The sequence below is a fragment of the Macaca fascicularis genome, chromosome 18 (genome assembly GCF_037993035.2).
Source record: "Macaca fascicularis isolate 582-1 chromosome 18, T2T-MFA8v1.1".
NCBI lineage: Eukaryota > Metazoa > Chordata > Mammalia > Primates > Cercopithecidae > Macaca > Macaca fascicularis.
Genome location: NC_088392.1, coordinates 80,097,428 through 80,110,310, shown reverse-complemented (window position 1 = coordinate 80,110,310; position 12,883 = coordinate 80,097,428). Strand labels below are relative to the sequence as shown.

The 12,883-nt window shown below is 39.7% G+C and overlaps 1 protein-coding gene across 8 annotated transcripts in view; it reads right to left on the bottom strand.

Moving 5' to 3' along the window:
• Window positions 1-12,883, bottom strand: part of PIEZO2 (piezo type mechanosensitive ion channel component 2) — a 466,534-nt gene that overhangs the window by 53,940 nt on the left and 399,711 nt on the right. For 5 of the 8 annotated variants that reach the window (XM_065534259.1, XM_045378160.2, XM_005587214.3 and 2 more), the window contains 2 exons: window positions 9,349-9,455; window positions 3,874-3,988 (listed from right to left, as the gene is read on the bottom strand). In XM_065534259.1, the coding sequence (XP_065390331.1) occupies window positions 3,874-3,988; window positions 9,349-9,455 (222 nt within the window). Of the gene's footprint in view, window positions 1-3,873; window positions 3,989-7,663; window positions 7,763-9,348; window positions 9,456-12,883 lie in introns of all 8 variants that reach the window. The other 3 variants (XM_045378159.2, XM_074022471.1, XM_074022470.1) reach the window with 1 other exon arrangement.

The window sequence follows — 12,883 nt, the reverse complement described above, 5'->3', positions numbered from 1 at the left end:
CACACACACACCCCTAGCCCCACTCCCATTACACACACACACACACACCTAGCCCCAATCCCATTACACACACACACACACACCTAGCCCCACTCCCATTACACACACACACACACCCCTAGCCCCACTCCCATTACACACACACACACCCCTAGCCCCACTCCCATTACACACACACACACACACCTAGCCCCACTCCCATTACACACACACACACACCCCTAGCCCCACTCCCATTACACACACACACACACCCCTAGCCCCACTCCCATTACACACACACACACACACCTAGCCCCACTCCCATTACACACACACACACACACACCTAGCCCCACTCCCATTGCGCGCACACACACACACACACACACAGTGATTCAGGCCTTGTGATACCATTTTCCTAGCCCCACTCCCATTACACACACACACACACACCTAGCCCCACTCCCATTACACACACACACACACACACACACACACACACAGTGCTTCAGGCCTTGTGATACCGATTTTCCTAGCCCCACTCCCATTACACACACACACACACACCCCTAGCCCCACTCCCATTACACACACACACACACACACACACACACACACACACACTGACTCAGGCCTTGTGAATCAAGCCCAAGAGCTCCCTTGGCCCTGTCCCCACTCCCTCCACTGGCCTCTGCTGTTCCTGTCTCTGCCCACACCCTCACAGCTGGTCTCTGGCAGAGGCTGGCGTAGTCTAGGAGCAGCTGCAATTGCGCCTGAGGGACAGTCCCTAGAGTTTGGTGGCCCAAGTCCTGAACCCCTCCTGGACCAGGTGAGGTGCAGAGGTGGTTGCTGCTTCCAGTTTCCCTTTAGACTTAGCTGTGTGAGCCCCACTCATACCCTTTGGCCTTAGTTTTCCCATCTGTAAAACTCAGAAACACAGTTGGAAAGTCCTTATTCATTTAGTCAGCGAATATAATATGTATAGAGCGCCTTTTGTGTAAGTTACTGGTCAGAATCCTCACTGAGCTCCCAGTCCAGAGGGAAGCCAGACAATTAAAACAGTAATAAAAAAAAAAAAAAAGAAAAGAAAAAAGGAAAAAAAAGGGATAAGAAGCCTGACATATAAATAGCATGAATGGATAAGAACAAACAACCTGACAGAACAATGCAGGAAAATGCTAAAAGTTTAAATCTTAGACTTGAAAAGAAAAAATCACCAACAAAATGTGAAATAAAAATGCTCAGTTTAATTAGTTAAGAATTCAACTACATTCAAATGAAAAGAAAAGCCATTTGTCATCCTTAGAAAGAAAAATGATAAAAACAGCAGTAAAATCCTGTGGTGTGAGGCTAGAGGAAACTGGACACTCTTGTCCCTCACATGGAGGAGGGCAAAGTACTAAAACCTTTCAGAAAATATCTATTGAAGTGAAAACAGACGCACTCTGAATCAGTCATCCCACTTTTGAGAATCTGTTCTGTGGAAAATGCATGTTCTTCCTAACCTTTGCTAAGCATTTAAACACACACATAGGTATTACGACATATATAAATGTTTGTGCAATGATATCTATTATGGCATTGTTCATTGTGGCAAAAATCCAGAAGCAACCTTATGTCCATTACGGGTGGGAGGATTGAATAAAGTATGCATGTCTGCACTATAGAATATTTTGCAGCTATTAAGAAAGAATGATATGATTTTATAAATAATTGGAGAAATGTTCATGACATTGGTAATGAAAATGCAAGAGTAATTTGTAGAGAATGAACTTATTAAAAAAAGAAATAGGCCGGGCGCGGTGGCTCACTCCTGTAATCCCAGCACTGTGGGAGGCCGATGTGGGCAGATCACGAGGTCAGGAGATCAAGACCATCCTGGTTAACACGGTGAAACCCTGTCTCTACTAAAAATACAAATATTGCTAGGTGTGATGGTGTGTGCCTGGTCCCAGCTACTCAGGAGGCTGAGGCAGGAGAATCGCTTGAACCCGGGAGGCAGAGGTTGCAGTGAGCCAAGATCACACCACTGCACTCCAGCCTTTGTGACACAGCGAGACTCTGTCTCAAAAAAAAAAAAAAGAAAAAGAAACAAAATACAACAGATGAGCCTTATCTTTAATCATGCCACTTAATCTCCACTTTCTAAAGAAGATTAGTAACGGCTGTTACTAATAAGGTGAATGAATATTCCTCCTGATCTTTCTCTTGCATGCATAAGCTATTATATGCACCCATTAAAAATGCAAAATACTGTCTTGAGGTACTACTCTGACTTCATTTGTTTCATGATTTCATAATGTGTGTGCCATTTGCAATGTGTTGTTTTTCACTTAATAATGTGTCAGGAATTGTTCTTCATACCAGCTCAAAGCTATCCATCTCATTTTTAAAGAACTGAGTAACATTCCATAATATACTGGTAACATCATTTATTTAACTCTTCTTCTTCATATGGGCATTTAGGATGTTTCCAAATTTTTTGTTATTAACAAATAGTGTCTGATGAATACTCTTAGACATGTGTGTTTGTACACATGTGCAAGTACGGCTATAGGCTAAGCCAAACACCTAGGTGTGGGACTGATCTGTAGTATGATATGTAACATCTGAGCTTTTAGGAGGTAATGACACAGAACTCTTCAAAGTAGATATGCTGCTTCACAACACAACTCATGGTTTCCTGCCAGCTCCCAACATTATCCAGTGTTTATTTTCCTGTCAATCTAATGGGTTAAGAAAACAGTATGTCAAAATATTTCATTTGTATTTCTTGTATTACAGTGAGACTGAGCACCTTTTGGTCATTTTTGTTTTCTGGTCTGTGAATTGTTTTTCATACCCTCTCATTGATTGAATTTTTCTTTTCTTGATTTCTAGCAGTTCTTAACATACACAGAATACTCATATTTAGTCTGATAGATATAATAAAATATTGCTCCTGAGTGAACCACCTGCACTTCAACTTCACTTTTGATGTTTTTTGTTATAGTTTGAAATATTTTTACCCTTAGAGATATGTTGATACCATGTTTTCAAATATATTGGTAGAATGCTGAATATATGTTCCTTTTGTTTGCTGTTTCTGAGTATTGTTTAAGTGTGCTTTTGCTTTTTTCTGGATTAAATTGCCAAAGTTTCATCTTTCTTATTGTTTTTTTACTTTTTATTTATTTATTTTTTAGACAAAGTCTCGCTCTGTCGCCCAGGCTGGAGTACAGTGGTGCAATCTTGGCTCACTGCAAGCTCCGCCTCCTGGGTTCATGCCATTCTCTTGCCTCAGCCTCCTGAGTAGCTGGGACTACAGGTGCCCGCCACCACGCCCAGGTAATTTTTTGCATTTTTAGTAGAGACGAGGTTTCACCATGTTAGCCAGGACGGTCTCGATTTCCTGACCTCTTTATCCGCCTGCCTTGGCCTCCCAAAGTGCTGTGATTATAGGCATGAGCCACCGCGCCCGGCCTTAGCTTTTTCTAAGAACAATTTTTAACTTAATGATCAGGTCATGTCCTGTAGTATTTCTTTTTTTTTATTAGTTAATATCCATGTAAAAAGTTAGTTTTCTTCTACTTTTTTTGGGTTTCATTTGCACCTCTCCTTTTTTCCTACTTAAGAATATATATATACACACACACACACACACACACACACATATACATATATATATACACATATACACACACACTAACTTTGTGCTTTAATTTATTCCAAGTGTCAGAAATGACCAGTTAAGGACAAATTGAAACTCTTGGTGTTCTTTAAAATTTAAACATCTTAATCCCTCAGAAGTTTCTGTCCTTTGCAGACAAGGCTGGGGAGCACAGCCTGAAACCTGCCACACCCACTGCAGCCACCCACCCACACTCACCGCAGCCACCCACCCACACTCACCCTCCTTGGATCCTTTCCGCCTTCGTTTCCGTTCTTCTCTTGCAGACCTTTTTTTCTCTTTGTGTCTCTGTCGGAGTGCTGTTTTAGGATCAGTAATCCAGGCTTGATAAACAAACTGAAGGGAGAAAGTTCAATTATTTTCTGGCCTTTTAATAATTAGAAATAAAAAAAGGGACCTACACCAAGCTTCCTGACTTTTGAAATATTTTTTCCTCCCAACACAAACTAAACATCCCTGTGCTATTATTATTATCATGAGATTCAATTTGTTTTAGAAAAAGACAACAGATGTTGTAGTAATATATTTCATCTGGTATCACAGATATCATGAGATAAACTGTGAGTAGACCATACAAACCATCATTTCTCCCAAGTCCCTACATCTCACCACCATTTGTGATACTTATTACTGATACTTTTGCACTGTCCACAATAGGTATAAGCCGGAAGTCTCATTCAGTATCAGTAGTTTCTCCCATCACAAATAAACTTTGAGTCAAAACAAAATAACATCTTTAATAGTCTTCTTTACTTTGGGAAAATAGTTTTGTGCATTTGATACTCTTCCTCCTGAATAACAGCTATTACCAGCGACTTGAGAAAGCGGTTTGGAGAATGATTAGTACTTTGCGAGAAAAAAAAATATGACATTAAGGTTAAGGAGTTATTCCAGAATAGCATTAAAGAAAACCTGTGGGGCTTTTGGTTGCCTTTTGTCATTTTCATTCAAAAGCTGAAAACAGCTGCATTAATATATTATAACCGATAACCAGGAAAGAGCAATTGTGAACAGCCCCCCACCAAGAGTCTCCCAAATCATGCAGAAAGAACAAAAAGAAAACCTTGATAGAAACAGTCAGCCATCTAGCAACATGAAGTCAAGCAGGCATGCTTCTCATGCACCACAAACACACCGGGGTCTCAGGGAAGCTGGGTTTTTCATCATGATGATAAAGTTAAATAAATGTTTTCTGGGAGCTCTGTAAACCCAGATCTTATTCTATATTATTTTCAGATTTCTGAAATCTTTGAAAAACACAGCATAAGCAAATCAGTGGCATTGTGAAGTCAGTAGAAAGTAAAGAGAGATTCAAATTTTCCATATATGGAAACGGAAGGGTCATAGGTTACTATAATAGACAAACTGTTTCTTTTTTTCTCACTGGTAGAAATCTGAATTTTATGAGAAATTAAAACAAATGCAACATCTGTATTATTTCTGAATAACAAATTCCAGGAAGCAAAAAATTATTCTATTTTATGCCAAAAGCATATCTTAAACAATGGGAAGATGAACTGGAATTTTCAGGAGGACTGAATAAAGGAATTTTTGGTAGATGTTTATGGGCTATGTTAATTGGGAATTCTATCAAGATCTTTGAGTTACAGTACATTAATAAGCAAACTTGTCTCAGCACAATATTGGTTGCTTTAAAATAATCTGATTATTGAACATAAGAAATTTTCAGGTTTAAGAGCAACATATGGTGACATTTCCTTTAAAAAGTGTTATCACAATATTGTTTTTAGATGATGCACGAATCCCAAAAATAGAAAAAAAAGGAATTGAGGATTTGTAAATGTAAGAGGCGCACAAGTTGGAGGAATTCTTTTTCTCTGAAGAAAAAGGAAACTGGGAGGAAAAGGAGAGAGGAAAAGGGATGTGAAGGGTGGAATGGAAGAAGGCTTGTGGAACGGGTGGGTGCCATTAACATTTTGGTTTATAAAAGGGCACTCCTGGCTCAACAAAGGACCCCTAAAGAAGAAGCATGTCAGTGCTGCCTCACTGCCATGAGAATCGAGGTATGCAAACTGGGAAAGCGGAGAGAGGAGGGAGTCATAGGGTAATTCTTTATTTGTAGGTAAATTATCTTAACTTTCATGTTTTGAAATAGAAACATTTTACAGTTCCAGGAATTATTAAGAGGGTCAGAAAAATGTTGACAATGAAGAGGAGGGGAAACGTCCCATTCCTTACTGAGTCAAGAAATGGAAGGCTTTTACCGAACTTCCCAATTCTTTTTTTTTTTTTTTTTTTGAGATGGAGTCTCGCTCTGTCGCCCAGGCTGGAGTGCAGTGGCGTCATCTCGGCTCACTGCAACCTCTACCTCCCAGTTCCTGCCATTCTCCTGCCTCAGCCTCCCGAGCAGCTGGGACTACAGGTGCCTGCCACCACTCCCGGCTAATTTTTTGTAGTTTTAGTAAAGACAGGGTTTCACTGTGTTAGCCAGGATGGTCTTGATCTCCTGACCTCCGCCCACCTTGGCCTCCCAAAGTGCTGGGATTACAGGCGTAAGCCACTGTGCCCAGCCAGAACTTCCCAATTCTTACTTTGCAGCTGCACCTGTCAACCAGCTGGATGGGCCTCTCTGGAAAATCAGACACAAGCTTCACGAACCAGGAGTAGAAAAGTATACGGAAATTTACATGAAAGACCTTTGAGCTCTCCAAAGAGCTGCTACCAGTAGCATGCGTTCCTGACTTTATCTTAAATTTTACTATATATATCAGGGGAAAATAGGATTCGTTTTACTAACAACTTATGCGAAAATGCACTTATTCTTTAAGACAGGGAGAGCTTTATCAGAGTGGAGATCCTTAACTGAAACTGGTGAAGTTTCATCATCTGTCCTTTGATTCAGGTGTGGTCTAGCACCTTCTTTATGTTGTCTGTAAGATAATTTTTTAAAAAAGAAACTAAGATGGGGGATAATTACATTGTTTTATTTAAATAAATTCTTGAAGATGAATTGGGAAAGTCATATGGTAGTCATAGAAAAGAAAAGGAAAAGAATTTGGGGGAAGCAGAAATGGTAAATACTACACTAAAAAACAGGATCCTGGCATTTTAAAAGCAGAAGGAACCTGGAGGTGTGGATGCTGCTACTCAAGGCCCAGCCACGGTTGTGCTTCACATGAGAGCTTGAGGGAAATGCACAATGTGAGGTCCCATAGGATCTGCTGAATCAGAACCTGCATTTAAATAAGATCCCAGGGTAAAATGTGTGAAGCACTGGTCTATGTCACTATCGAACTGCTTGGTTAGCAGTGGAGGGACATACAGACCAAAGCATTTTAGTGGCTGCCCCTGACTGAGTTTGGGAGAAAGGGCTTTCTATAAAATGTAAGAATAGGAATTCATTATTAATGTTTTTCCGTAACGAAGTGACTACAGCATAGGTAGCTGAATAACTTCAATTGTGCATTAGATTAATCAACAAATAATTTTTGACAGTATAATCAAAAGCCCTAGCACGGATCTGTGGTAGTGAGGAGCCTGCAGACTGCACTGGGTGGATCAGCCCAGGGAGAAGCGGGCTGTACCGACTGCAGACACTGGAAGATGGAGACTGAAGGGACCCGAAAGAGAGATGGCGTAAAAGACATCTTTTATTAACGTATCCAGAATTTTACCAGCTTTCTGAGAAAAATTACCACCTTTTATACTCATCAGAACTGATGCATGCAACCAGATGTGCCCCTTTAAAAATGAGATGTGACTTAGGCAACACCATGAGAAGGACGGAAAGTCTATCTGTATCTGCATTTTCTCTTTCTACTTTTTGATAGTCTCTGGTGTCCACTTAAGAACAAGAGTCAAATAATAAGAACTTTGGCTTCTAAGAACTTGTTTTGGAAAACTTTTTCTAATATTTTATGTTCCTGTAATTCCTTCATGGTACCATCTATAGAACCGAGAAAATGCAGAGATAGGGCAATAAAGGTATATTTCTCTACAGTTCTACAGAGCAGAGAGTCACACACTACACATCAGTAAAACATCAAATACCTTTGCAGCTCTGATTAAATACTGAAGAATAGTTTTGGGAAGTTTAATGACAGACTTTGGCAAGGCTAAAATGGCTGATGCAAACTTCCCAATAGCTCTCTACAAAGAAGGACAAAGCAAGAGTAATTAGTAGAAAAAAACAAAAACTAGTAATTTAATATATGATGTCAGTATGAATTCGTCTCTACAGTTACACCAACTAGGTTAAAAGGTGCCAGTCACTGAAGCTGGAATAAAATGTGCTCTGCTTGTAAGTTAGGAATAAAGAAAATAGTCAATCATTGCATGTAATCCATCCAACATAGTGAAGATGTTCATGTTCTCTCCTTGGCTGCATGATGAGTGGTGGTTAGCATAAAACTCTTTCGAATAAAAATAAATGAGTTAAGTCATTAGTATTTGATAAGCCCGTTGCAAACATGCGCAAAAACTCGGTCATGAAGAAACAGACACGAAGCAATGGGGGAAGAAAGAAAGCATCAAACCAAGGTGTCTCTACGGAGAATTCAGTTTTTCAATGTCACTGGGAAAACAAAGCATGGGTGGGCCCCACCCACTTGAGAAGGCCTGGGCAAAAAACTGACGACCTTATCATGGGCATATCATGTGGCTTGATGGACATCATTCTATGTGCCTCATAGGAAAACAAATGGGAAATAATAGCCCTAGTATGCAGTTAACTGATAAAAGAAACAGACCAATTTTCATCCTATACGTAACTCTAATGACAAAGCCTCATCTTTAACAAGCATCAATTCACATTCACTCAATATGCTACTTTAGGCTGGTGAACTATAGCTGAGAATGGGACAGCAGGTTCTAAAACAGGAAGGTAGCTAAGCTGAAGAAACCAGAACTGTGCCACATATTTTTATTACTAGTTCAATATATTCTCAAATCTTTAGCAATACATATGAAATGGTTTTCAAATTTGAAGCAATATTTAAATGATCATTTGCTCCAAAACAAAGAAAGGATTTTGTTTTATCGCCTATCTCACATATTGAAGTGTAAGTCCATTCAAGCAATCCAAAGCAATGCCAGAGAAATCTTTTTCACTTCCTGCTTGCAAGAAAAACGTTGAGTTCACCCAACGAAGCATTATTTTTTGTTTATAGTATCAGAAACTGTTTCAGTGCAAGTGAATGAAAACCTGGCCTGCACACGGTTCTTTTTTTTTTTTTTTGTGAGACGGAGTCTCGCTCTGTCGTCCAGGCTGGAGTGCAGTGGCGCGATCTCAGCTCACTGCAAGCTCTGCCTCCCGGGTTCACGCCATTCTCCTGCCTCAGCCTTCCGAGCAGCTGGGACTACAGGTGCCCGCCACCTCGCCCAGCTAGTTTTTTTGTATTTTTTAGTAGAGACGGGGTTTCACCGTGTTAGCCAGGATGGTCTCGATCTCCTGACCTCGTGATCCGCCCGCCTCGGCCTCCCAAAGTGCTGGGATTACAGGCTTGAGCTACTGCGCCCGGCCCTGCACACGGTTCTTACTTGATACTAATTACGGTGTTGGTGGGAGCAGGCATCATTACAATTTCATTAGAAATAAAGCATGGCAGATGTAAATCAGAAGTTTCGGGGGAGCTATGACATACGAATATGACAGGAGGCGTCTAGGCCTGCAATCAAGGTCTGTCAATAAGAAAAGCTCTTCCATCTAGCAAAGGAATGATTTTCCCCATAATTACCTGGAATGCTGACCTTCGTGGAGGCTCTTCATCTTCCTTCTTTAATTCTTCCTCTTCCTCCTCTTCACTATCCGTTTCAAACAAATAATAATCTCCACTCCTGACCACTAAGCAAAACAAAATATTCACTTATTTCTTGAAAGACATATAAGGAAATTAGGGGCTTATTAATGAAATGTCCCCTAAAGATAAACAAATTGTCCATAAGAGAACCACAACGAGAGATGTTGGCAGAGGGGCAAACACACGAGATGAAGAGAACTCATCTTCGGCTAATGCTACGTGGTGTCGGCATGTTGGGTCTACAGAGGATGAGGCCTTGTCTTTGCCATATAAGAGAACTGGCCACTACAGGGTGGATCTGGTATGTTCTCCCTTCTTCACTGTAAATTTTACATAGATGAAGCAGATCAACTCTGCAGTAACCAGTTTTGTTACCTTGATGACCAAAATAACTGAACACTATCATTTCAAAATTCAGCAATTTTGGTCTTTAGACAAGGCCAAAGTGAGGTGGAGGATCAGGCTTTGTTTGAATGGGCCCAAACCGTTGCAGATAAGCCAATCAGGACGATTCAGGACCAAGGTCAGTGTCACCAACCTCCTCCTTCACTTTATACTGTGCAGACCTGACTTCTCCACATGTAACAAAAGGGACAAAACATACATGGCAAGACATTTCAAAAAACAAACAAACAAACAAAAACACCCACACACTGCCATGAGAACAAAATGGGCAGGTAACATTGAAAACAAAATAATACAACACAACAACAACGACAGTAACAACAAAAACACCACCACCAACAGCACTCTGGCTGCTTCTACGTGTCATAGCCCTGAGACAGACTGAGAATGGCAGACAGGGTCCATAGAGTTTACAATTGCTAGACTTCTGGTCAACAAGGAACTCCCCAGCAGCTTTCTGAAATTTGAGGAGCACTCTACTGACCACAAGACACAAAGCACAAACAGTATGGATCGTCTTTGCCTTGTCTGATGCTTTCCCTGCAAGAACATAATGCCTGTGTCAAGAGTTGGGAGCAGAGAAAACTACAACGTACAGAGATTTAAGGAAATTTAATAAATTAAATCTTTATCAGTTTGATCATTATTTTAAGTCTATCAGAGAAAAGAGGCCCAGCATATACATTTCTGATGCTACAAGCAATGTCCCATCATTGCAGGAAAACATATTTTCAAATTATATTCAGGTTTTCAAATGCTCAGGTATCTTTTGGATGACATATTGTGATGTCTTAAGTTATCTTTTGGGCCTATACATTGTAAGGTAATGGAAAACCTTGGCTTGTTTAAAATTAGTTGCTTGAATATCACTTCACATGGCCAAAAGTTAAGTAATTTTTCCCACGATTTCAGAAGAATCTGAAGCCTCCATTCATGAAGATACAGAGTGGGTGAATTGGGCCTTATATCCTTGAACAGAAGCACTGTCATGTTATTTTCATTTTGAAGAAAGAACCAGGCCCAGAGTACTGGGTCCAGGCCTTAAGAAATAAATGCAATACAACACAAGTGAGAATAAGCAAGAACAAACCAAAGTTACAGCATTACATTTGACAGTGAAAAAGACCATTAAAGTAATGCCTTCACATAAGCCGAGAGATTCGCAGGAAAGTGACGTGGACTCTACATCACGTGGTCGTTTGGGAAAAACACAGACAATTTATAAGATTGAGCATTTTACCCTCATTATAAGTTCCAAAATCAACATTAGCTTAAATTGTATTCAATCATACCTTCGATAACTTTTATTCATCTGGACAAGTTCAAAAGGTTTTCATCTCAAGCAGTTGTAACATTGGTTTTATCATTAGAAACCACCAATATTGGCCAGGTTTGGTGGCTCACGCCTGTAATCCCAGCACTTTGGGAAGCTGAGGTGGGCCGATCACGAGGTCAGAAGATGGAGACCATCCTGGTTAACACGGTGAAACCCTATCTCTGCTAAAAATACAAAAAATTAGCCGGGCGTGGTGGCAGGCGCCTGTAATCCCAGCTACTCAGGAGGCTGAGGCAGGAGAATAGCATGAACCCAGGAAGTGGAGGTTGCAGTGAGCCGAGATTGCGCCACTGCACTCCAGCCTGGGCAACAAAGCGAGACTCCGTCTCAAAAAAAAAAAAAAAAAAAAAAAAAGAAACCACCAATATTTATGTGAGCTAGTAGAATTATCCCATAATAAAAAAGAAAACGTAAAAAACTCTCTTATTTCCTTATAAAATGTTATTGAAATGAAACTAGGAAAATAACAAGAGCATATTTTCATTCATGCCATCTGTTAAATAGTAGAAAAGCTCTTATACACTTGTTTTTTAGCTCAGATGGAGAACCTGACTGCAGTCTGTGTCCACATACATACCATGGATGTTGATGTTACTGCTAAATTATTAAGTTTGAAATTAACTTTTTAAATTCCACCACTTTTATCCTCAGAACTTGGCCCTCTGTTTCAGATAATTATCAATAAGATGAAGCTTGGTATTAATTGAGGCAGTACTGAACCAGTATTGAAACACACGGCATTGGAATGGAAGGTATCATTGAACAGCAATAATGCAATCTTATGTGTGTACATAGGTATGGAAGTAGGAGATTTGTCCCTGTACAAACCATGCTAAGATCTTCACTGCTTACCAATAACATCAAGAACATAGCAAAATTTTTGTATTGTCAATAGATTTACACATGTGTATCCAACTACACTAATTCTTGCACTTGGCTTCTCTAAGAAATCGTTGTTTGAAAACCCAGTAACTCAAAAGATCAAATTAAGGGCTTCAAACAAAGTACTTCCAGATCTAAAGATAAATTCTGGAACTCATCATAGACACAACAATAAAGCACACATTCTTTCCCTTTCATTCTTCATTTGCTTGTAAAAAGAAATATATTTTGCAGCAAAAAATTTAACACCACAGTCTGAAGGATTCCAAACTATGAATTACACACATTTCTGCATTATTGCATCATAAGGTTTTGTAACAAGGCACATTTAGTTTAACATCAGTCTTCAAGAACTTGATATAATGAGGGTGAAATGAACCAGAAAATCTAAAATCAACAACCTTCATAGGAAGTTCTTTAAATTATTACAACTTGTAAGATAGCTATCAAAGACCATATCCAATTCCTTTGCAAATGCAATTTTTAGATGAGGAAAGGAAAGGCAACCACAATGACTGCAGTGGGAATTTACCCCAGGTGAAGTGAAAAAACATTCAATATGACACAAGTGTGAAATGGATAGGTCTCTCTAAACTAGCAGAGGCCCTTTAAAAACATAAAGACAAGCACAGTTTACTTGTGACTTGATAGAAACAGGCATCTTGTGAACTGCATTACCAGATTGTTAGCGTGACCGTCATGCCCTGAACAGTAAATAAGAGTCACATTGGACTCCGAATGGAATCTTTTGTCTTTGGACTTGGGGAGAAAATTAAATAAAACTCTTTATAATCTTGTGTTTTTCTTTTTTTTTTTTGTCATAATGTTGAAATTCAATATTTAGGATTA